This window comes from Tympanuchus pallidicinctus, unplaced genomic scaffold, assembly GCF_026119805.1.
Source record: "Tympanuchus pallidicinctus isolate F22 unplaced genomic scaffold, pur_lepc_1.0 scaffold32, whole genome shotgun sequence".
NCBI lineage: Eukaryota > Metazoa > Chordata > Aves > Galliformes > Phasianidae > Tympanuchus > Tympanuchus pallidicinctus.
Window position 1 is genome coordinate 2,132,512 of NW_026294750.1, and position 25,933 is coordinate 2,158,444.

Below are 25,933 nucleotides of genomic sequence, written 5' to 3' on the forward strand. Positions count from 1 at the left end.
ACCCCAAATTCCTGCAAGCACACAGCCCTGATGCCAAAGCTGAGCCCTCAGGACCTGCTACCAGCTTCCCCCAACACACCAAAGCATTGCTTCTTTTTCTCTTTAGCTTCTGTTTCCAGAGCCTCCACATCACCTACCTGCAGCACTTCCTAGGCTTCCTCTGCAGCTACAGAATGACTAGAAACACACTGGTTTGGAATCAAAGCTCGTTTGCTCACCTGAGCTTACAAGCCAGATCACTAAGGGGGGAAAAAGAAGGAAATAAAGAGACAATTTCATGGGATTCATGAGAAAAACCCAAGAGAAGCCAACATGGAAATTGTTATCTTTATCCCCATGAAAGCTGATGCTGGTGGTTCTTTTTGTGATTTTACACCTGGTTTGGGTTTTTTGTTCCCTCCTCTTTTTCTGGCTCTTTAGGGATCCACTGAAGATGAACAGCATACGACTAAAGGCACCTCCTTAATTGAAAGCCAACATCACCACCTGCTGCACTGCCTGGAAAAAACAACTGTAAGTAGCAACACAACCCTTTCTACATCGTACAGCCCTCGTGCCCGGCCCAGGCTCCATGCAGAAAAGATGTGCACGCAATACGTTCTGAACTGGCCCTCCATAAGACATAAAATATGGACCTACAAACCGTGCCAGAGCAGATTGATGCTCAGGTTCCCAAGAACACTCTGCCATGGATTAAATGCATTTAGATTTCATTATCTTTAAGTTAATAAATCACTGTACACAGGGAGAAGGACATGATGTCTGCTACTCCCCAGGCACCCACACCAGTACAAAGTTAATAGCAGGTCGCTCAGTTCACCTGAATGCAAATCACCTTGCAGCAATTAGTTAGGAAGATCCTGCAAACGAGGTGCACACTAAGTTTCATTTTTTCAGTGCTTTCTAAAAAGAAAAATACTGTGTTTGTCTCGTGCTGTCGGTCACACATCATATATATTTGTTGCTTGTGCTAATTAGTAACTCTGGACAGTTCTGCTGTCTTAATTGGAGGAAGCTGCTGTCGCTGAAAGCAAGCTACATGTGGTCTTCAGTGCCAACAGAAGACCGAGTTGGAAAAAATAACCTTTAGCCCTTTATATGGAGCAGAGCAGAAGGGTTTAAAGGTTGCAAGTGTTTTTTCTCACTACAAGTTCTGGTTACAGGAGAAGCTGATTTATCTCAAAGCCAGTCAAGCAGCTTCTCTGACAATGATTTTCTGTTTGTGCCATGCAATGTGCCGCCAGAGAGAGAACTTCGTTTCTCACGAGGTTATTCTGTATGCAGAAGTCTCTTGGAACATTTCAGATGTTTATCTGGTACATGTGTTTTACTTCCAGGTTTATATAAAAGGTTATGCAGTAAAGGCACACATAATATACACCGCGATTCATTCTAGAAAGAATGAAAAGGGGTCAACATTTGAAATATTCATGACTTTTTCTATCTGCATCCATCATCAAACGTACTTTTGATTTCTGACTTGCAAGAGCTTTCTTTTAGAGAAATCACCTCCACTTCCATAGTTTGGCTTATGCTGGAATATCACTTAGGCTTCAGCGATACACTGGAAGATGTCTGGTTAATTGCAGTGACCTGCTGGGTTATCACACCGAGCTCTGAAGGTCACCATTCTAAGGACTGAGAACTGATTCTTCCTGTATCAGTGACTGTTGGATTCATTTGATAAGACTCATCTTGCCTCTGTTTCTAGCAATTCTGGATGTTCTATAGAACAAGCAGATATTTCACAATCTGACTCTTCAGTTTAGAGCTTCGTGCTTAAAGGCTCTGCTGCTGTGACCCATATTTCACATGAACACCTCCATTTGAGAGCTTTAACCAACCGCCTGAGGCAAACAGGAGCTGGCAGCCATCCCTGCCCCAGGCTCTGCCCTTGTGAGGCACCGACCTTGCAAAGCCTTGCAGACATTCTGACCTCTGCGTGGGGTGGAGGACATCTCACAGAGCTGCATGAGTCACTCTGCTGCTAACAAGCCAGCTAGGCTGCTAGAAGTAACGCAGCCAAAGCACATCCTCATTTGTGGATGTGTCAGTCTGCCATAGTAACAAAGCCTCCAGCACACAGCCCTGCTCAGACAGCGAGTCTCAGTGGTCCAAAATGTTTCAGACATTGCTCTTCTTTTTAATTATTATTTTCTGCAAAGAGTGGCGATAAGAAATCCCACGGCAGGTTTGGATTCTAAAGTTCCCAATCCAAACGCTGCAAATCAGCTTCTGAAATTCTAGAATTCACACAGCCTGATGAGAAACCACGCCACGCTTCTCCCCCTGAAACATTAAACTGTAGGAAAAGAATTTTTAAACACTGAAGAGTCATTTTGTGACGAAGTCGCAGGAATGGAATGAGGAATGGTTGCAAACTTGTTTCAATGGGCAATTCACCTCTCCCCAGAGTGGGCAGAAAGAGCCCACAGGTACATTATTTACTGTCGTGGCATCTCCAGTCTCGTGAGCATACAGTCTTAGAACTGCATGGCTCAAATCCGGTGTATATGATGACAAAGTGACTCTAAATTACTTGCAGCTGCCTTCATAAAGGCTACTTTGTCATATTAGTACAACAGATGGAGTTTGCTCAAGGAATTTTTCCTTTCCTTCTGATCCCTGGATGGAATATGGATATTCCCAGGCCATATTTTCTCCAAATGCTGAATGCAATGAATGCAATCTTTCAACCCAAACCTTTCATCTGTGTTTCCACAGAGCACAACCAAAACCCAAATCCATTGGAGATCCCAATGGCAATGCAATTCCAATTGGTTACCTGAGAACCAGAAGCTGAAACTTTGTTCTCCTTTAAACATCAAAATAAGAAATTTGTTATCAGAAACATGAGAAGGAAGGAACAAAGGGGTCTGATTCAAGCAAGGTCTGGCAAAGAGAAGGTCTAGTTGCCCATTCAAACTTGAACAAGCCGGCTGGAACGCTGAGACAACATTTGCAGTGCTGACACTAAATTTCTGAATGCTGGAATGGACAATCAAATGTGTTTTTATCTTTTGTTGGCATGTTGTCCCGTAGGGATTGTCCTATCTTGTGGATGATCCCCTGTTATCTGTACGAACTTCCACCATCAAGGTATTTCCTTTTTAATTCAATTTGTTTTCTCTATGATCTGTGTGATGCGTCTCGAGAGCGTTGGCTTCCTTTCTCGTTCCTGGTCTTGTCTTTTGTGGCTCTTCCTGCTTCCCAGTGCTCGTTTCCTTTGAGAGTTGTTAGTTGCTCCAGTGAAAACGGGTGGCTGCTTTCACCATGGTTGCTGTTGTTTCCCATCTTTCCCGATGCTGACAGGGGCTGGATAAAGTATGTACACTAGAACAACCTGAGTGTTCATGTATGTGCGTGAGAGTTCTTTCTTGCAGGCTGTATTGTCCCCTAGCACAAAAACTCCTTACAGATGCAGCTTTATGAATTCCCTTCCCTCCTCTACACGCTTCCTGCTCTCAGCTGCCATGCTCATTTCCACTCAGTTAATAGCAGCTCCTAACGAACTGCAGGTATGCTTTGCATCAATACAAGCCGCATCTTGTAAATAAGATGTAGGTAAGATGGCCCTCCCAACCCAATGTGATCCAGTCCCCATGCACAAGAAAAGAAAAAAAAAGGATCCTGAACCTCCTCTCCTCTGGGGTTTAACAATCACACAACACTGCACATCACCACTTCCAGAATCCAGACACAAAAATAACAGGAAAATCAGACAACATGTTAACCAGCTCAGGCTGCGTAAGTGAGGCAGCACTGACAGACTATCATGCTTCTGTCACTGGAGCAGTTTCTCTTAATCCCCTACTGATGCAGGACAGCAAAATCTTCTCTCGGCTGCAGTGAGCAGAGTTATTCACTTTCAGATCTGCCTAGTGCAAATAGTTTCAGGCACAGGCAGAGAGCATCTCACAAAGACAAGGGTCTGACACATCCCACCGACCTAGCAAAAGGTGCTGCTGGGTCACAGCTGTGAACTGCTACCAGAGAGTAACAGCACTGTTCTTTTCCCTGCCAGAACCACGAGTTCATAGACGAGCAACTGTTCGAGCAGAACTGCATGGAGAGCTCAATGCAGAACTACCCATCTTCTCGGAGCCCCTCCTTGTCAAGTCACCATGGCCTGACCACCTCTTGCTGTTCTCGCCGTAACAAGAAGACCACGCACCTCCCCAACTCCAGTGTGCCAGCCACCCGCCTGCGCAGCATGCAGGAGCTCAGCACCATCCACATCCAGTGCAGTGAGCAGCCCTCGCTTACAACCAGGTATGGTCTGTAGGCTCTCAGTGCTACTGCCTGCAACCTCCTCCAAAAGTATGTTTGAGCAAGTTGTACAGAGCTATTTCCCAGCCAAGGAGAAGGGTGTAAGCTAGAAACTTCTTTGGTTTCCTGCCCCTAATGATAGCCCGAGGAAAGTGGCTCATAACTTTTCTCTGTAACTGTTCTAGGAGGAACCAGGTGAAAGTTAGACTCTATAGAGCTCTTCTCTGACCAGACTAAACATAGAAGATAAATTTTAGTCTACCATACTCTAATTGCACAGGCAGGAGCCAGCAGTTGCCAGCTCTGAGCTGGACACCAGTGGTAAGAGGACCACCCTGCAGCACAGCTCCCAGCCAGCCTGCTGCTGGAGCAGGCAAGGACAACCAGCTGAACACACTGACTCAGCCCACCAGGGACACTCAATTCACTCATTTTCATTACCCAGGTCTGAATCACAACCGAGAAACAAATAAGGAGAAACTGTGCAGTAATGTCTTCGTGGCTTTCACCTAAAGAGGCATTAGTAACACAGGTGCAGAAACTTCTGATTGGCAGAAAACTTTGAAACAGCATCATTTTACACAGAACCTGCTGAAAAACCATTCCCTCACTATATATTTCTCACAATTAAGAAATGACTTGCTGTAACACAATGGAAAGCCCAGCAAAGCACCAAAGTCCCTTGCTCAAATACAACAGCCATTAGCACAGAAACAAAGGAAAGAAACTACTTACCTTCAGAAAGCCTCAGGTACACACAGATCTCCAACAGGATGCCCTCACCTCCACTGCCAACCCTTACATGAGGTCTGGGAAGGGGGTGGATCCCAGCTCCATCCCTTCTGGTCACCCAGGTGCATTGCATTGTGTGCACCTGAGCCCCTGTGGGTTGGCCCTGCCTTCCCACCAGGTGCTCCATCACTGCTTCAGGCCATGATTAGCATCTCCACTACACTTACTAAATTCCCTCAGCCCATGAGGGTTCTTGAGCACTGGGCTGTTTCCGAACCTACCATTTTTCTCCTCCCCACTCATATCACAGGGATGTGGAAGTTGAAACAAAGATGCCTTAAGGGCAAAAAGCAGATACTTCACACCAGGTAGAAGTAAGAAAGGTATTTCAGAGAATGAATTATGAATGAATAAGCACAGAACAAGTCTTCGGCTGCTGCAGTTTAAAAATGACAGCAATTTAAACCAGCACCTGAAACAGCAATTCAGGGGAATGAGAACTTATCCCATGTGGGTGCTATGTGATGCCAGTGATTATATTTTAAATGTCAACACTGCTGTTTCACTTGCTTACCAAACTGTGAAAGAACAGGCAGGAAAAATAATAAAAAAGCCTCTGAGTTGTTTTTCACGTGGGATGCAACTCACTGGGTGATCTTTAGTGGAATGCAATGCACTGGGTGTGTGCTCACCACTGACAGAACCTCCCAGTCCTTAATGCTGTGCCACTCTCTGCTTATGACGGAGGCAGCCAGGGAGCAGAATGGGTTCTGTGGTGTTCTTGGGATGCTTGAGAGATCAAAAAACATCCTCTTGGTGACTCACTGGGTGAGATAACAACAGCAATAGCTTTCCAACTGGGAGCTTTGTATTTTGAAAGGACAGGCCTTGTGTTTCAAATGAACATGTTGGGCTGGTAATAGCAGACTCCAGTAGCTGTGCAGATGCACAGAAATCAACCTATCATTTTCACTCCGTAATTAATTATAGGATGCAATTGATGCAGATTTAATAAGAATGCTCCCAGCTGCCAGATCCTTGAAACTACCACAGAGATGAAAAAAAAAAATAGGAAAGATCAAGGGACAGCAATTTTAAAAGAGGCATTCAGAATGCAAGGAAGGCAACATCTTTCTCAGAAAGTACTACCTGTGCTCCAAAAAGATGGAGTGCACTGTGTGGTGTGTTTAGATATCCTCTTAATTATACAAGGAATGAAATGGAAACGTGAAACAATCTGCCCTGTGAAAAGCTGTATCTAACCATGAGGAGTATTAAATAAGCTTAGTGTAAAGTAGGTAGAAATGAACAGCACCTGGCAGGGACCTGGGGGAGCATTTAAATGGATTCTTGTGAGTATTCCGGTGCCCTTCTTTCAGAGGAATAAGACATTGCTTGAGAATAAACACCATTCCTCTCCTCTCTACTGCCTGCTTTTTAAAAGGGCCAAACCACTACATCTGTTTTCCAGTCGTTCCAGTCTCAACATGAAATCAGATGATGGGCTGCGACCGAACTGCAAAGCCTCCCAGATAACCACAGCCATCATCAGCATCCCCACGCCGCCGGCGCTCACACCAGAAGGTGAGAGCAGACCTCCACCCAGCAGCCCTGGCCACTCCACGAACATTTCTACCACCACCACAAGCAACATAGTCAAGGTCTCTGCCTTGTAAGATGTCTCATGCACGGAAGGCGGCTGAAAGACCGGTGCCCCTCTCTCCCTTCCACACCTCCATGTTCCTTTCTTGCTGCAAATTGTGCCTGGATGGATGAACCTGCTGGCTGGTCATTGGGTTGACGACGGAGACCCAACGAGGCAGCTTTCTTCAGACTCAAGGACGTGCTGTGGGACTGAGGAAGGATAAGGAGAGGGAGGAAGAGCCTTGTTAACAGTAAAACCCACGTGGAGAGCGCGCTGTGCTGTGGGACAGGGCAGAAAGCACCTGGGGAGGCTGAAGGGAAAGAACCGTCGTGGCAACAAGAGAGTAATAAAGAAAATAGAAATATAACACTGTGTATCGCAGCACCTTTTTAAAGGTTTTTAATGGATAATATTTATTCATGAGGAAATGACTGAAAAAGGTGAAAAAACAATGGATTTTGTGATTTTTTTTTTTTCTTCATGGAGCAGAACCTTTAAGCCAACCAAAACTTCACTTTTTTTTTTTCTTTTATAGGAAAAGATTTAGACAAAGAAGCCACCTGTCACAGAAACCTATTCCCATCCCTGTGCGTGTGTGTGTGTGTGTGAGTGTGCAGCAGAGCCACGTCAGAGCAACACTGCATTTCAAAGGGCAGAGCATGTTGTCATCACTGGGTGCACAGTAGGAAAACACAAGCATGTGCCAGCACATACGTGCACACACACACACAACTATTTCACCCTGGATGGCATTCTTTATTTAGACACTTTTGTATCCGCCTTTTAAGTCAATACAGTGCAATTGCAACCAGTGTGTTTGTCTGCTAATTATTGTCTGTGAAAACATATTTGTGAAAAGAAACAACGACAACAACAAGGACAGGCTGCAGTAGAGTTTTAGTCCCACATGGGTATCTGCTTTCTATTTTTGTTATCACTTACTTGTAAGATGTGACTAGACTACCAGTTCTGTATTTTTAAAAAGGAAAAAAAAAAAGATAGGCTTTTTTTTAATACTGTACACACAAATGGCAAAGAATGGGAAAACACTGCACTCAGCTGCATCAAGTCTGACAGAGGTTTCTTGTAATGTATGCCCATGCATTTCTGTTTTCTATATACTGAATTTCTTTGCTAGCACTGAACATACAACCCATTGTAAATAGTAGCCAAATAACGTCTGGATCTAAACTTGATAATAATTAACCCCAAAGCCAAATATCTTGCATGGATGGAGAGGTATTTGGCTTTTTCACAGTCTAGGTGCTCCAGTTGTCTCATCAATGACTTCTGGGTTGCACTGATTTTGGGGGTAGACTAGGTTAGCAATTTTAGTTACCCATTCCCAGCACAGGAGCGGGAGCAGCACTGGATTTTGAAAAAGTATTTGATAAGAAGCGTTACAGACAGCATTTTCTTTTTGCAATTCTACAGTTGGTTTGAGAAAATTCATGTACTTCTAGGCAACCAAACCCTGTAACACGGTGTGGTACTGCCCCCTAATAGGAAGCTAATACAGTTAGCTAAGGCGCAGTCAGTCCTAGCCCCTCTTTCTAAGCTCTTTCTAGGAATGTTTTGTTATCAGGAAATACACGGTCCCAAATCACAACTCATTTTCCCCTCTAAGAATAACAACAGTTCTTTTCTTCCATTCTGCCTTTCCCAAGTCCCTTTTCCACACAAAGCATGAAGCACCCCCCGATTCCCTCCCACCTGTCGTCCACTGCCTGGCTAATTATTGTTATGCACAAACGTCCTTCAAGGCCCTATCCACACACCCACAGATGGCAACCGACCCAGTCCCCAGCAGCCTGCAATAGAATAGATTTCAACTATCTTGTTTCTGAGCGGTGATTTTACCAGCACTACAGAGCTCACTGCTCCGAGCACCTTTGAGGCTGTTTCAGCAAAGGGATGCCTTTTTTGGTTTTTAACATCTCTCATAATCTATCCTGACGTAATATTTATATACACATATACACACATACACGTATAAATAAGTGCAGACACATACATGTATAGATAAATAGACCTACATGCTGACTTAAACAGACAAGCTAGCAATCTGCTTTGTTAGCACTCCTAACCTGCTAGTCTATGGAGTAGAGGGCTCGTGCATTAACTCAATACCCTCCTTAGGAACCTACAACATTCTAGGAATATTAGGGCTGTGGCAAAGCCTTCAGTAGCTGCATCAGCTTATAGCCATTGACCCCAGTGCTGTAATATGTTACCCAAAACTACCTTTAGTCCTGTTTTAAATGATTAAAGTGCTCTGCCTTCGCTGCTTCCTGTAGGAGGTTATACTGCAGTTAATCTTACCGTTATTGAATTTTTCTTGATGTTTTAATTTAATCTTCCTTTGCTTTATCGAATTTCATTATTTGTCATCATATCTGCTCCCCATCTGAACACCCTCAGCCTTGTAGATCAGAGGCCTCGCTCTCCACCACTTTCCAATCTCATTTACACTGGCACAGAATGAGCACTCAATGCCCCCATGCTGACAGGGCACAGTGTTCCTTCCAATGCACAGGAGTAAACAATTGCAAAGAGACAGGAACTCAGCAAGGATTCTCAGTGCTGCCTTTCTTTTTCTTGGTTTACCACGGGGTGGTAAATGGGACACTCTGTTCACCCATTTCTTGATCTGTAAATAGCAATCACAGCAACCCCTGCCTAAAGCACAATTGGTGGATTTCATGGTTATCAATCAAATGCTTTCCAAAAAAAACCCAACATTTTTAAGAGGCAAAATCAGAAGGAGGAAAGCCAGCCCTTGGGTTTCTGGCTGGCTGCTAGGTCCCAGTTGAAGGCAGCACCATCCTTGCTCAAAAAGATTTGTCTTGCCTCTTCTACCATTAACTCAGCACGTGCTGCCCAACACAGACAGTATTCAGCACAGACTTTCAGAAGACAAAGACAGACAGAATGAAGTCTGAGCCTAGAGGAATAGGACTAAAAATATTTTTAAATTGAGACATTAGCTCCCTTTATAGACTGATTTGAAGTAGAATGAGTAATGCTTCCAAAAGCACTTAAAAACATGCTTGTACAAAACCTCCCCGGATTGCCCAGCGCAGCAATATCCTCATTATGGGAGCACTGTGCATTAATTGAAACAGCAAAGACATGAATCTATCGCCAGCATATCAGTGGTTGGTAGGGCATGGCATAACATCCCTCAAATGAAACGCAGGGAAGAGGCATTTGCACACGAGAGCAGGGGAACTGTACAACAGCTACTTCTTCCTACAGTGAAAGGAAGCAATTAGCTTCACTGAACTGCAGGGCTCTTCGTAGGCTTTAAATAGCAACATATAAAGCATTGCTGTGACAAAGCCAAGTCAATCCTGTGCATTCCTAGACCAGAACTTTAGCAGGACTCGGGCCATTCTCTCCAGTGGTTCCCATTATTGCCCTGCCTTACGTGCATCGCTCTCCCCACTACCATGCACGCCCAGGGCCAAACGCATACACTGCTATGGATACCAAAAAAAGAAGCACATACCCCTGCAATCCTTATCATTCCTGATGCTTATGGAAAGGGGGGGTCTTCAGCTGTGGGCTGCCTCCAGGAGATGTATCCAGAAACACAGATAGGTTCCAGCCCTGATACCTTTCTGAAAGGTACAACACAGCCTGATCAGTTGCTCAGCAAAAAGGCAACAGAATATTAGCAGTTCATTGGGAAAACCTTACCCCTCCCCCTCTAATTTCTTGCAAATCTTTATAGGTTTTCTTTCTTCATGAAAAAAAAAAAAGATAAAAACAAATCATTTGCACATAAAGCAAGTGGAAGGGGATTGTTTTTCCAGTCTTTTGTAAAGCAATACTAAAAATATTAAAGAAGCAACACCTTTGTCCAAGCATTTAGCTTCTCTTCAAAACCACCTCTTGAGGGAAAAGTATTTCCACAGATTTTCAGCATATTCTATAGGTTCACCCTCACCCCACCTGGCACTGCACTGCTGACAGGAGGAAATACACCCAACTGGCAAAGAATGATGAGCAGCACCTTCCCCATCTGGGCTTTAACTTCCATCTATTCATTCCAAAATCCAATTTTTCCTTTAAAACCCCCACTAGCAGAAGATCCTTCCCTGCAATACATCACCCTGCTTTCTGCACATTTCAAATTCTCCATGAAAAGGGCTCCCACTGCTTTCCTGCAAAGCTTATTCCAGACTAATGCATTTCAATGGCAAAGTTTTTTCCCTTGCTGTTCAGCCATAGTTCTCATTCTCCCTTCCTTTATTACCATTATACTCTTTCATATCTTTTAAAATTATTCTCCTTTCCAGAGGGTGAGAAAGCTGCCTTTTTTATGTCAGTAATTATCATTGTACAAACAGAATGGGAAAAAGGTAAACTAAGTAACACCCAGGGCTTTAGTGTGGGACAAAGTAATATGTAATTCAAACAGAAACCTCAGAGAATTACATCCTTCTTTGCAGTTTCCAGAAACAGTAAATTTGAATCAAAGCTATTTGCTTAACCTGAAATAGTTGATAATATGCTGCAAACCAGCACCTATCATCCCAGATCAGACAGATGTGTATCAGTACCAGCTAAGGGAAGTGAAGTTTCTCCCAGTATTTGGCTTTTTTTAGTGCAGAGGTCATAGATGTGCTGTATCTTACCTATGTTACAATTTGAACTTGGTACATTCAAAATCAGCTTTAATTTCTGGGTTACAACCTCCCTTGTTTTAATGTTATTTATGTCAGATGACTGCAGAGCTACAAAGTCAGCAGTCATGGATGGCTTACAAACAGCAACAGCTTTGAACTCCAGACTTTATTCTGCTTTTAATGTTAGATAAATAACATGCCTTTTCCACATAACTTACCAATCTATCCTAATTAAAGATTATAACCATTTGAAAGACTTTCTTCAAGACATTAAGCAACTGCAGTAGCTAACTTGAGTTTGTAGCCTTCGTGTTTATGGATGCTATAAATGCTCTTACAAAGGTTTTATACTTTGAAAACTTTAAAAGCAAACACAATGCAGTGTGCATACTGATTGCAGCCAGGAGAGTTAGCCTCAGGAACCTATGTTCTACTCTTCATTGTCTTGATGAACCACTAAGCGATCTCGAAGAAGTCATCTCACCTCTCTTTGCCAATTTGACAATAAATAGATGAAGCTCAGTTCACAAAGCCTCCAAAACACCAGAGAGAAACCTGGAGAAAGCACACAGAAAAGTACTGCTACTATTGCCAGAATGCAGGAAAAAAAACTGTGCCAGAAAAAATCATGGGTGGATCATTCAACAGACCAGGTGACAAAGACCTTGTGACAATTCCTTCCTGAGTTTTGATCTCAGCCAATAGTCTGTTACCTTCATATGTACATGTGTGCACGTGTTTCTTTTTGGCTTCAATTTGAACTAGTGCTAGTCACAGGAGGTTACACAGCTGCATGGGTGAGTTCACCACCTCATCCCATGTCCTTCTCAGTTCTGTCACAGCCATGACTGGGAGCTCCCAAAGGCTCCTCGGACCAATGAGCTATCTGACAAAACGCAGGTGATGGTATATTTTTGATAAATTAATAAGGCATTCCAATAGTATTTCTTTAGGAGTTTTATGTTATGAGAAGCTCTCAACCTTATTATTTTCTATTTTCGTACTATAAGTGGGCTTTGCTTACAAACATCAGAGGACAGATACAAAATGTACCGTATACAACTGCAGGTAGCTTCATTTGAGAACAACTTTCTAGAAGAACCAAGTTTCCTGTTGTCTTCTTTTGGAATTGTAGTGCATATGTTGAAACTTGTATATCATTTACAGTATTGAGTCTTGTGCCACTGCTGTACCTGATGTATCCAATCTGGATTAAACAGAGTATGTGCCACAAATACCAAGACGATGCCGTAGATTTCTTCTAAAGAATGTTGGGAGGTTCTTTGGAGAGCGCTGGGTGATGACCTCAGCAACGTGAGCTGCAATGAAACACTAATAGCTCTTATTTCAGCAAGAGTTGACAAGAGCAGCGAGATAAGAGATGCTGTAGGACAGCATTAAAGCACAAACCTAAGGGAAACCCTTACCAGCTGCCTCCTTTTGATTGCTAAGGCATGCAGCAATCTTCATGTCGGAAACAAGAACAAAACACTCAGATCATGCAGATGTAATGCAGGAGAGCCCTCTTGCTGTGGTAGTTTGTTGTGGTACAGTTGAGTATGGCAGAAGAAGGAAAAGAACAAAAATAGTCCTGAGCTAACAGTTAAAAGCACACATTATGCCTTTCCTTTCAAAAGCACTCGGGTCTTGGGAGCTCCTGTTAGGCTAACAAGTAAGCTGTTAGGCTTACAGCTAACAAGCTGTATTTCAGATGGGTCAGTTTGTTTCAGCTGGAAAAAAAAAAAGCAGCATTGCTCTCATCTTGAGTATCTTAGGAAGAATCGCTTAGAGGCATTTTTAAATAATAATATTTAAAATGATTACTATGTAAACTAACACCCAAGCAGCAGCTGCATTTACATTCTTTCTTCTGTAGTAAAGCAAGACACCACAAGGGGGAAACATTTCCCCAACTGAAAAAAGAAACAACAGGTGAATTTTTCTTAATTGACCCTCTGACTTCTATGCCACTCATGAGCTAAAGCACTCCTGAGGATCTTCTGACAGTCCATAAGACACAGCTTGGAATGTAGATATCCACAACTACACGAAAGGGTTCAAAGTGCTGCCAGGGACACCACAGGATTTGCACGGGATTATTACAGCAACATTAAGAACTCTGACAAGCAACAAAATTTATTCACAGAGGAGTATTGCATTTCCCAAAATTGATTTGGAAGTAGCCAGAGGTGAGCAACCAAGTATCCTTGAAGACATTCATTTCACCAGATACAAGAAAAAGTCCTCCTTGGAAGTGCAAGTCATAGCAGGTAGGAAATAGAGCTTTCACTGAAGGAATTCCAATCAATGCTACTCTGACCACGAAAAGAAAAAAGCAACAAATCACACACCTGCTCTGATGAACATAGCAAAAATCAATAGAACTAGCTAGAGATCTAGCTCTGTGATCTCACACGTACTAAAAATGAAGTTCCAAAATGAGTGTGAAGTCAGACCAGTGTCAGTAGCCTAAGCCAGCCACTACTTTCACCTTGTCCTGCTTCCAGACAGCTACATTAAAAAAAACGGCAACCAAAACAGGAAATACAAATTAGATTTAGAACTAATGAGTAATTTCCTTTCTAATTAAAGCTTTTCTGTAAACATGGCAAGTCTGATACTGCTGCACCCTGAGGAAAAGCCAGTTATAGGAGCTGCACACCTCATACATAATTAAACCATCCCAGACTGCACAGCTTGCCATTTAACTAGCTCTAGAAATGTTATTTAAGCAGTGCCAATTAACTGCACTTAAATTAGCAATACAGGTATTGAGATGCAAGTTTTAGTCTGCCAATATCAACTGGTACATTACCAGTGCCCTCTGGTTAAGAATTACAGAGAAGAGGATGATCTCTGACAATAAGCAGCTTCGGTAGCTTCACTGTGAATTCATCTTCAGCCAAAAGTCATAGGGAAGAAAATCACGTAGAGAAAGCTGGGCTTGTTTCACATTTTCTCCTTACTGAGGTTTCCTACATGGAAGCAACTGACTTGCCTTTTGTTTCCTTGCTATTTTAAAGACTGCAACTGAACAATTAGTTGTCTGCCATTTCATTTTATTAACAACTTCTAACACCACTGCTGGAATGCGTATAAAACATTTACCTAGATACATCCTGCTCATAAAAAAGACAGCAGTTTACTTCACTCAAACAATGTCAGTACATTAATCACCACCTTCCAGCAGTTCCTGAAAGTAGACCGAGTTGACATAAGCATTCATCCACATCAAGTGTCTGTAACTTTTCCTGTAGTGAAAGTGAGAAACTGCAGCATAGTAGTTCTGCCATGCTTGATAGTAAGATTTCCAGTAGTCTTCGTAACTCCACGCCTCGTGAGGAAAGCCAGGAACACCATCATCCCACGAGCCACAGGAGGACCCATCTCCAGTCTTTCTTGGGGCAGGATTAGGGTACTGATGGGAATGTTTTTTCTTTTCTTTGGCATTTTGTTTCAGAGCTTTCTTTTTCACCTGATTTTGCTTTGGGACTTGTGATTGCTCCTTCAGCTTCCCTGGTGCGGGACAAAAGCCTGTAAGACCCTGACAGGTGGTGGGGACAGCATTTTTTGCCTGCCTGTCTGAAAATGCTTCAAAGCATGAGTTACTTGCACTACTGTGAGAGGAAGCCCTTGAACTGCATGAAGCATCACTGTCATCAGACAGAACATCATTTGCTACCGTGTCCCTATTATGTTCCACCTCTTTCCACTCTATACCGCCATTTCTGGGGAGTTCACATTGATCTCCTGGGCCTGAATAGCTTCTTAAAATTTCAACATCTCTCTCCAACCCTTCTTTAATGAAGTATTCATAGTCTTCAACAAGCTCTGAAAAGCTCCAAGGATTGTTCTGTTGGTTTTTGAAAGATGATAAGCATGGGATTTTGGGCAGATTTCTTTTTAAGGCTTCCTCATCCGGAACCCCTGTGCTATTCGGCTCAGCCATTCTGGAGACAGTTTCTACTTGATTCTTTTGCTTTCTATTGCAGCTGGAGGTTTTGGAGTTTCTGCTGTTTTTTTCCACCTTGGCAGAATTTGTGTACTTTTTCACCTGCTTTTGTTCCAAAGCATTTTTTGGCTTCTCTACAGAAGAATTACCAACCTGAAGATTAGAATGAGGCTGAGGTACCTCCGCAGAATTATTTTGGACAGGCTGAAGTACTGGTTCTTCTGGTTTAAGACACACAGTGTCAGAATTTACTGAAGCACCTGTGTATACAACAGGTTTGACTTCAACCTCCCCATCTTCAAACTGATCCATCATTCCAGGAGGAATAGGCTCTGCACAAAAGGGAAACAAGCAGCACTCAATTAAGTGCATCTTTCCTTCCAGAATTCAAATGAGTACTGAAGCAACACGCAGATAAGATGTTAAGATATGCAAAATTAGAAGTGCAAACCAGTGCCTTCACTTCTTGAAAAAGCTCAAACATACAGAATGCTTTCTTCACGGGAGGCATCAGGAAGCTAATTAATACAGTACGTACTGCATTAGTGAACTATTCTTCATTTCCATTTTTATTAATCAGGTAAAAAGTTTAAAAATTTTAAGAAGTGCTACAATTCCAGCAGAATAGCTTCTAGCAGAGAAGAGCAGTGAATCTTTGGCTGTTTCTATTACTGTTTCCTTCTATTCTATCTTACAGCCTTGTAAGCCTTGCTGAAAGGCTTAATACCAACTTTCTCAAGTTCCAGGTGTTCTGTAGTTGCATAACAAACAGTTGGATTTCAAGTTCCTGCCTTCATCTACAGACGTGCACTACAAACATTTCCTATTCCTTCGCTTATACAGCAGTTACACAAGCGGTCACAAGCACAGAGGATAAGAATTCTGACTGTACCAAAGTTATTTCAATTTCAGCAAATATTCACATCAAAAAGCTGCCACCTAAAGTCTTGAATGAACAGCAGAAAGAAATCAACAGGGAAAAAATTATACAGCTGCACTCACAGGACAGGACGTACCAGGTAAAGGAAGAAGCCGTAGGTTACATTTCTGAGCAATTTTCATCATCATGTTTTCCTCCTCTCCACGGCAGCAGTACGTCACAGATAAGCCTAAAGTTCCTGTGGTAGAAAATGAAGTATAATCACCTAACTGGACCCAGAAGAGCTGGTGCAACCTCGAGAAATCCACATGACTGTTTTTACCAAAGCGCCCGGCTCTGCCGATCCGATGCATGTAGGTTTCCCAATCTACTGGGACATCCAGATTGATGACCAGGTTCACTTTTTCAGCATCGATTCCACGAGATGTCTTGAGAAAACAAAGACAAAAGGGGATTCATAACTGCAGGGGCTTGAAAAGATGTTTATGTACTGCGACACATTCGTGAACAACCGCTCACGTAGCAACTCAGATGGTTGCAACACACTACAGAGCATCGACAATTTTCCAGTGAGCTTACATGGAGAACAGACATCCTGCACTGGAATGTACAAATTATGGATCACTTCTTTTTGTACTGCAGTACAAACAAGCGCATTTCTTGCAAGCATCAAAACACCTGCCAGCAAGCTGTAACTTTTTTCATGATAGAACCACCAGCAACCACCTGAAATACACCAACAGCCAAAAAAACCCAAGTACTTCAAACATAAACATAAGCTCTGTTTGAAGTTGTACTGTGAGTATATTGCATTAAAGAAAGCCTGATTTTTCCCACAGCTCCCACCCAAAGTAAACACACCTCTACTCCTCTGAAATCTCTGCAAACTTCTGCCATTCAACAGCAAAATTACAACTGGTTTTTGAAACAGAAAGATAGCAGATGACAACTAGGTTTCAAACTTGAGCAGTGCTCAAATCAAATGCTTCAACAGCACGTTTATGTTCTAGTCAAATTAATTCTCTGAAATGGGTGTATTTGCAACAGTCAGGTACAGTGAGACAGTAACTCACCAAGTCTGTGGAAATCAGAACTCTACAGTGGAATTGCTTTAGTTTAGCCATAGCATCGAGCCGCTGGCTTTGATTCATGCTGCCTAGGGAAAAAGAAAACAGAAACAACTTCAATGTTCAACAGTTTTATGCCTCTAAAACTCCTGGAATACTCTACTTTATAAAGTATAGACATGAAAGGCAAGCTTGAGAGAAACTTCCTCAAACATCAGTGCTAAATGAGTACATGTAATAAGCAGGACAAGTTTGAAAATACATTAAAATTACCCATTTTGCTCATTTTAAAAAAGAAACCATTACAGATACTTAAACCATCTGAATAACACAGATTTCAGACCAATTTTTACATCACCACCCCATAAGGCATGAAAAGCTGTTGAACTAAAAATTGAAAGGAAGATTTCTAATGAACACTAAAAGCTAGCTGCTAGCTTTTTACAGAGAAAACAGAAATAGATTTAAGTTCAATATCTGCATTCCCAAAAAATACAGCTTCGAGCTGCAAATACAGCTTCATCCTTCACACAGGGCAACACTTGCCCAAGTGTTTCACATCATTATGTGATTTTCAAACAAAGTAGAAGGCTGCAAGCTTCATCAATGCAGAAATTTAACACGGAATCCTTTAGAGACTCTAATGCTATTCTTACTATTTCAGCAGAGGCCATGCAAATCAAGCTTTTAAGATCAAGAGGTATTTTCTTATGTTAGGTCATTTTTACACACAGTTTCAACCAACAGAGCTCTGGGCAGGCTTACCTGAAATACACTCAGCAGGAAAGCCTCTGGATGTTAGTATTTCAGCTAGATGTTGAGCCCTAATAGAATATACACAATAAAAACAGTAATTAAGAGTGCACATATGACAACCCACATGCATTTAATACAACACTGTTCTTTATAGGCAAAGATTTCACTACCATTTTATGGCCATATTTATAAATGGACATGAGTAACAGATAATAGGACTCACTATCATCTAATGTACGAGGTACTTCTGTGCTGAAGTTTTACTGTGAATATTTCAGGCTATTTCAACATTCCAGCTCTGTATTTCAGAAATTTGCATATTGCTTTGAGACCTTTATAAGAAGTGTTAAAAAAAAGACATACAGAAATTTATCCTTGAATGGATTTATTACCTGCTATGCAAATTTGAGAAGACTAACGCTTGATTAAATGGAATCTTGCTGAACAACTCTTGCAGGTGCTGGGTTTTTTCCTCAAATGTTTTATGTGGAAGTGGATGGGAATTCACAATTTTGTAATACTGCTTCAACCCTGAGCATGAAACCAAGACATCAAATTAAGGATTTCCATAAGAAGAAAAAAAAAGCTAGGCTGCTGTTTCAGCTGCTGTGACATGCTGACAAAGACTTTCAAATGCAAACACATCCACCAAATAAAATGTTACACAGCAGGTTTTTTCTTAAATGAAAGAAACACAAAGAATCTGAAAATTGTGAAGGCATGCTTTGGTCTCAGTACACCCTTCACAATCTATTGACAACACAATCAATGAACAACTCACCAATGAGACTTGGGTCAGTGGGATTCAGCCTCACAAACGTTGGCTCTCTCATGTACATTGTCAATGCATTAGCTAATGACTCAGGGTAAGTAGCTGAAACAGCAAGCATCTGTTTATTGGCTGGCAGCGAAGAGTAAATCCAACTGTGAGAGACAAAAATGGGAACGACTAACAAAAATTGATCTAATCTGCAAATCAATACAATGGGTAAGCACTTTTCTTACTTGATTTGCTCCTGAAAGCTGCCTTCTTCCAGAAGCTTGTCTGCTTCATCAAGAATGAAGAGCCGAATACTGGCCGTGTTCAAGTAGTCCAACTCTATGAGCTGTTTTATTCGACCTAGACATAAAGAAAAAAGCAAAGTGAGCTTCTGAAATATTAACTCCAAGTTTAAGCTAAAGAGAATCTAACTTGCTATTAACTAAGGACTGGTTCTCAACAGTCACCTTTTAAAATTAATTTTAGCATCCTTTAAAAAAAAAAAATCCATGTTTAGAATAATCTCTCACTGAAAACACCATCTCAGTCCGAACATATTTGGCACTGCCCCTTTTTTAGCAATAAAAGAGAGTTCCAAAGAAATCCAGATTTCAGAAGTACCAACTATTGTACCATCAGGTATCAGACAGCATCCAGTGAAGCAAAGTGCAACATGCCCATACCTGGAGAGCCAACTGCTATGTGGCATTTCTTCAGTCTGACTTTGTCCTGGCTCAAAGGAGTCCCTCCAATGAAGACATGGCATTCCAAACCTTCCATCTTTATCCCAATTGTTGTGATAACAGCATGAATCTGCACAGCGATCTCTCGTGTGGGAGCCAAGATAAGAACCTGTGAGTAACAAACAGCTGTATTTGAAAGCCACGCAACAAGTTTGTAAGATTGAAGCGCATCAAGTTGTGATGATTTAGAATCATAGGATGGTTTGGGTTGGAAGGGACCTTTAAGATCATCTAATCAACCCCCTGCTATCGGCAGGGACATTTCCACCAGCCCAGGTTGCTTACAGCCCCATCCAGCCTGGCCTTCCAGGGAGGGAACATCCACAGCCTCACTAAGCAACCTCTTCCAGCGTCTCACCACCCTCACAGCAAAACGTTTCTTCCTAATATCTGATCTAAATCTTCTCTATTCCAGTTTAAAGCCATTCCCCCTCCGCCCTTATAAAAATTCCCTCCCCAGCTTTCCTGCATGAAGCCTTCAAACTCTGGAAGGCTGCTACATGGTCCTTTTGGAGCCATTTCTTCTCCAGGCTGAAAATCCCCCACTCTCACAGCCTGTCCTCATCAGGGAGGTGCTTAAATTTCAAACACTGCTGCTTATATACAAATAAGTGCCCAGACACTTATCCCAGTTCAAGAAAGACAGAGCTGCTGGAGAGGGTCCAGAGGAGCCACAAAGATGATCAGAGGATGGGAGCACTTCCCTACAAAGACAGGCTGAGGGAGCTGGGCTTGTTCAGCCTGGAGAAAAGAAGGCTGCGGGGTGATCTCATTGCAGCCTGCAGTACCTAAAGGGAGCCTACAAACAGGAGGGGAGTCAATTCTTGGAAAGGGTTGATAATGGCAGGACAAGGGGAAATGGTTTGAAGTTGAGGGAGGGAAGATTGAGGTTGGACGTCAGGGGGAAGTTCTGTACTATGAGAGTGGTGAGGTGCTGGAACAGCTGCCCAGAGAGGCTGTGGATGCCCCGTGCATCCCTGGAGGTGTTCAAGGCCAGGTTGGATGGGAGCCTGGGCTGGTATGAAATGTGGAGGTTGGTGGCCCTGTGTGTGGCAGGGGGTTGGAGCTTCGTGATCCACGAGGTCCCTTCCAACCCGGGCCATTCTGTGATTCTGTCACCGGGGCTCACCTGAGTGACCGTGCTGTCAAGCAACAGTGCGTCCAAGGCGATGGTGGAGAAAACGCACGTTTTACCGGTTCCGGACTTTGCCTGCACGATGAGATCTGGAAGGAGCCCACACACGTTAGGGAGCACCGCTCCTCCCGCCCCGCTCCCGGCCCCGCGCGGCCCCCCACTCACCCAGCCCGCAGCGCCCCAGCGGGATGGCCTTCAGCTGAACGGGCGACGGCCTGTGGAACCCAGCCGCCTCCAGTCCCGCCAGCACCGGCGGCGACAGCAGCAGCGAGCCGAAATCAGGCGGGCCGCCGGGCAGCAGCACGTCGCGGGTGCGGAACCGGCACTCAGCGGGCGCCGCCATCTTACGAGCGGGAAGCGATGTCGCGCCGCATCTCGCGAGAAGTACCTTCGGCCCGCGCCGCGCATGCGCTCTGTCCGCCCCCTCCGCCCGCCACACCGCCAGGGGGCGCAACGGCCGCGGGGTCGCGCTGGGTTGGCGCGCTGTTTCTTGGCGGGCTGCGTTTACCTGTGCGCCTGCCTTGCCCTGCCTACGAGCAAAACAAAATAAAACCGCGGTGCAGCTTTGCACTTCAGCCGAATCCAAATGTGTGAATACACTGTATGTGCATTACTTACTGCCCTCTGTAGAGCACTTGCTTTGAATTGTGGGTGTTTTCGTGCACATCAGTTTTATTGTTGCCGTGGTTCGGAGGCTCTGGACGTGCAGCTTCCATTGGTGGCAGTGGGATCTGAGAGGCCTCAGCCGTGGTTCACACGGTACCAACACACAATGCTGTTATCCTGACATCTCCAGGAAGCCCCAGTGTGCTGCAATGGCTTTGGGTGTGCCAAGGTCTCTGTGGCGCCTCTGAAATTCCTCCTGTTCGCATTCCTTACAGGGAGAAAGATACGAACGAAAAAGTGGCCGAGTCTGCTCTGCTGCTTTGTATCATTAGCTGAGATCTTCCTGTGAATGTCTGAGCACAACACCCACCTCTGCTGTGGGAGCTCAGCCCTGCAGGGCGGGCAGATGGTGATGGCAGGGCTGGGCTGCTCTGAGGAGGTGACATCCAGCATCCTCTTAGCTCCAATTGTTCTTTAATTGTTAAGTGGATATTCCCCTTGGGTCCTCAAGGGGAAACGGGTCTCCAATGAGATAATTCTTTGGATACATCTGGGAAAGGAGACGGACAAGGAGACCTGGATGTAACAAATGCTTTGATTAAATGCAGCCTCTTATAACCCTTTTAAATTGATGTGATTTAAACAGACAACGAAGAGCGGTCAGGAGTATCTGTGCTCAGTGGGGAAGGGTAGAGAAGAGGTGATAAAACATCCCCATGCAACGAGCTGCTCCTCCTTTCAGCTTCCCTCACCCCTCCCTGAGATAGCGGGCATGTTGTGGTAGTACAGCTCAGTGGTTTGGATGCAGATATCATTGTCCTCTGCCATGCAGTGTTGATGAGACATTCAGACACATCGCTCTAATTCAGAAAGACACTGCTGTCTGTGGAGGCTTAATCAATTTTCTCAGCCTCCATTGGAGTTTGGAGGGAGGGATTCCAAACCATCTCGATGTCTGAATGCAGCACAGGACACGACCACGGGTAGATTCATTGCTCATCTTCCTTTGTTTTTGTCCCTCACTGACTGGGCTGCATCAGATCAGCTCCTGCAGCCTCCCTGCAGTGCACACACAGTAGTGAAAGCTGTGGCACAGACTCTGTCTCTTTACTTTTGCATGACTTCCAAAGCATGTGCACATTTGCTTGTTCACACTAGTCAGCCACCCCATCATTTCTAGTAGTTCACTGTGACAACCACAGTACCTGGTGCTTTAATAAACTCCAGCTCCATAAGTTAGATGTATCAAGAGCTTAGCTCTTCCAACACACATAGCAGGAGCTGCTGGTGGTAGAGGCACGATTCAGGGTGAGACAAGGCTGTGTCTGATGGAGGAGATGCTCAGATCCTCAAAACTTTCCCTCTATTGCTGTCCCAGTGGTGCAGAGTGATGCTACCCCACTACATAGAAGTGCACACTGCATTTAGAGCAGTTGAACAAGGAAAAAAAAAAAAAATAAAGCATGGATCTGAAAAACTGGTGGGCTTTCTACAGTCAGTTACCTGTGAATGTCAGCCTGAGTATTTCTCATCGATGCTGAAACAGTGCTGTGTTGCTGCAAGCTGAAGTCTTCACGTAGCAGATTTCATCAGCAGTGCCACCTTGTCTGCACTGCAAATGCCCAAGCGACTGCCAGAGGAATCATTAGCAGAAAGAAAGGCTTAGAAGAAAACCCTCCTAGGGATAAGTTATCCCCTAACTGCTCAGTGCATACTTTATTTCCCCAAAACAGCACTCACCACTGTTTTGTCCCTCTTATGATCCCACCTCACGTCCGGATGCTCCTACCTAATGCAGAGATAGGCATCCCTACCCACAGCCGGGGATTGGTGCTGAGTGGTTTTTAAGGTCCCTTCCAACCCATACTGTTCTATGGTTCTATGAGGTGCAGAGTACATATTCCGCTTAATTCCACCCAAGATTCCTTCCTTTATGAACCAACATGTATAAATATCAGCTTTGGATAAACAGCTGTGTAAAGCATCCGGGATGTGCATGCTGATACCAAGGTCAGCTTCTCACTGCTTCAGATCACAGAGCACTTATCTTCCAGCAGCAAGGCAGGGTCTGTATCACGTGTTCAGCTTCCAGCTTGCTCTGTTCCAAGTCCTCCTAAGACTGACACGTGGAGTGCAAAGAAACATCCAGGCATCTCGAGTACCAGCGCTAAGTACTCACTGCAGATTCATCCGTCTCTTTCTCTGGAGCTTATTCTCCATCCACTACAGCTAATCCTGTATTAACACTTTGGAAGAGAGGAATAAAGCACTCCAAGAGAATCTCTACTGGCTTCCAGAGCTGTCAAGTTGTGTATATCTTTTTAAAATACATTCATTATGGGTTTGAACATAGTTACTGTAAACAAGCACCTGCCTTGTCTGATTCCTTTAGCTTCAAAGGATTTGTCTTTTATATCTGCTAAGACGTGGAGTTACTCAGAACAAATCTTGGTTTCCATAATATTTATAAAATAGTTTAAAAGTGAGATAATCTCATCCTCCTTTCGCAAACGAGTTCGGATGAAGACATTCTCTGTGCTTTGCAGCACATAGAAATCACTCTGAGGAGCGCAGCATGTGTTTGTGTTTGCACTGCCATAGTAACTGTGTGTGTTCTCCATACAGTGAAAGTACCATTGATGTTAACACAGATAGTGGATTCATATTCACCACCGCTGCAGAAGCAGGCACTGATGCAGCTACTTCCAGACTGAAAGACCTCACATACACAATTAATAATGATCTGGAAGGGAATGCCCAAAAACATGCATAGTGCCAGAGGGGCAGTAAGCAAGCAGCTTGTCACTCCACCAAATTCCCCCATTCCATCTTTAATGACCATGACTTAGAAAGACAGAACATTACTGTTTTATTCTTCCCACATTCCACTTCCAGTCTTTTTCTGACCCTTCTCTGCAGCAAGCATGAATTAAATAGCAAGCTGTCCCAGGCAAGGGCCCTGCATTATTTATCTGTGCTGTTTGGAGCCTAACGCGGCGGGTGCTGAACGAGGTGAGGAGCAGAGGTCACGCTCACACACAGATACACAAACACACGTGTTATCCTTTCCCACAGCTGAATATTTCTGAGGAGAAAGTTAATAAAGTCAGAGCAAGCTCTTGGTTTTCAGATAGACGTTACCTTTTTGTTATTACTCAAGGCTTGCAATTAAATGAGAACTACTAAGCCTCCCATGTCTTAAAAAAATAATGTTGGTTTTTATGTTAGAGAACGGCAGGATAACACAGGATTTCATTTTAGGTATGATAACATTACGGAGTCACAAAAAGAAGCATCAGAATATCAGCTCGGATGAACTATTTCAGCTATGGCAGTGATGAGGGGCTTACCGCGACTGCCCAGAGTTTGCAATAAATAAATTTCATCTCATTTTAATCTTGGATAAGCTTTTATACGAAGGTTTGCTAAATTATTTTTCAGCTAGTATGAAGATGATGTAGGTCACAGAAATGCAGCCAGCCGAGCTGTAATCCAATCGTTCTGGAGCTCCAGATAGCACAGTGAGAGCAGCAGTTCTGCTGCCCTGGCACTTAACCCACACTTCAGTGCTGGCTGGGGAGTTTTGGGGGCTGGAGCCCAACTGGGGCTGTGAGAGCCTTTACTTCAGGGCTGCAGGCATAGCAGGGTATGGGCCTGAGAGGAATTCAGGAGCCACAAGTGCAGAGACTGCATACAACAAACAATCCCGTGGAATAAGTGGTTCTGTTTGCAGGGGTAAGTCGCCACTTAATGCACAAATACAGAAGCAGAATCCAAGTTTTTGATCTGATATTCTTACCCACCTTGGCTGGCTGCTTATGGCCCAGTGGATTTTAAAGGCGATGGATGCAATTTAGGTCATGCTGAAGCCTCAGCGAGAAGACATTCTGAAAGATTCGCCTTCGGTGTGCAATAAAGTAAAAAGAGGAAAATTCAGAGATAAGCACAGTTGTTCGTTCAACAAAGAACAGCCTCGTGAAAGCGCTGAGGAACAAGATCAATGAACTGAAAGACAACAAATGAGATGAGGAAGCCCTCAGCTGTGAAGGGATAGATGTGTTCTCCAACGAGAAGGAACGAGGCAGTTCACGTAAGTGGGTACAGCTCTGAAGGCATATTCTATTTTTTGCCCAAGGATCTCAATTTTTCATTTTATGCTGAAATAAGCCACGTTGCTTTCTGCTGAAGGGGGTTTTGCTTTCAACTCTGTGCTTTCTTGGAGTCCTGATTTTCCACCACGCTGCACCATCTGCTCATTGCTCACACTGCTGCGGAGCGGAAGGGAGCAGAGCCTGCAGTGTTGTCCCCACTGAGAACCCAAATGTTGGGCTGTGGGGAAATCCCACTGAGGAAATGCTCTTCGTTTTCCTGTTCTCTTCCAGGTTCCCCTTAGTTTGGAGCAAACAGATATTCTGCTCCTTTCTACATCAGCCTCGCTGGACATATGCAATCCTGGAGGCTAAAAAACTGACCAGAACACTGACCTTAAACAGGAGCCAAGCAGAAGCTAAAACCTCTTTGCTCTTCATCTGCTGGCAGATCACAAAGCTCAGTCCTGCAACTGTGACAGAGCTTTCTGGAGCACATTGCCATGGACATGTGCAATAGGTCCTGGATGCTGGGCATGCTGGAAAATGCAGTACTGCTCAACTTAGATTCAATGCTTCCAATAATTAGAGGTATGCTGGTTTTTGTTTGTTTTATATTGGAATATTCCAAGCACTGGGAGAAGCACCATTTAAAATAATGATAAA

General features: G+C 43.7%; 2 protein-coding genes and 1 long non-coding RNA gene across 4 annotated transcripts in view; 2 read left to right on the forward strand and 1 right to left on the reverse strand.

The window, feature by feature from the left end:
* The window catches only part of KCND3 (potassium voltage-gated channel subfamily D member 3), a 93,571-nt gene extending 86,158 nt beyond the window's left edge, over nt 1-7,413 (forward strand). Inside the window, exons 5-8 of one of the 2 annotated variants that reach the window (XM_052698095.1) lie at nt 421-513; nt 3,043-3,099; nt 4,025-4,272; nt 6,473-7,413. In XM_052698095.1, the coding sequence (XP_052554055.1) occupies nt 421-513; nt 3,043-3,099; nt 4,025-4,272; nt 6,473-6,677 (603 nt within the window). In that variant the 3' untranslated portion in view covers nt 6,678-7,413. The remainder of the gene's footprint in view (nt 1-420; nt 514-3,042; nt 3,100-4,024; nt 4,273-6,472) is intronic. The other variant, XM_052698096.1, reaches the window with a different exon arrangement.
* Nucleotides 1-25,933, forward strand: part of LOC128088029 (uncharacterized) — a 140,606-nt gene that overhangs the window by 112,029 nt on the left and 2,644 nt on the right. The window contains exon 2 of the long non-coding RNA XR_008210123.1: nt 20,370-20,421. This is a non-coding gene — a long non-coding RNA (uncharacterized LOC128088029). The remainder of the gene's footprint in view (nt 1-20,369; nt 20,422-25,933) is intronic.
* Nucleotides 14,323-20,953, reverse strand: DDX20 (DEAD-box helicase 20). The gene is made up of 11 exons (XM_052698094.1): nt 20,739-20,953; nt 20,568-20,662; nt 19,379-19,547; nt 18,941-19,055; nt 18,717-18,859; nt 18,328-18,466; nt 17,945-18,003; nt 17,186-17,268; nt 16,435-16,540; nt 16,249-16,350; nt 14,323-15,564 (listed from the first exon to the last, which is right to left on the reverse strand). The coding sequence occupies exons 1-11, from the start codon at nt 20,914-20,916 to the stop codon at nt 14,450-14,452; spliced, it is 2,304 nt and encodes a 767-aa protein (XP_052554054.1). The 5' UTR covers nt 20,917-20,953; the 3' UTR covers nt 14,323-14,449.

Bases quoted from the DNA above. Each gene is read 5' to 3' on its own strand.
- DDX20 (XM_052698094.1), bottom strand. From the start codon at position 20,916: ATGGCGGCGCCCGCTGAGTGCCGGTTCCGCACCCGCGACGTGCTGCTG. The intron at 16,541-17,185 runs GTGAGTTACTGT...TGTTTTCTCAAG, and splicing joins TTCTGATTTCCACAGACTTG to ACATCTCGTGGAATCGATGC. The intron at 15,565-16,248 runs GTACGTCCTGTC...CCTTTTGTGCAG, and splicing joins ACGGCTTCTTCCTTTACCTG to AGCCTATTCCTCCTGGAATG.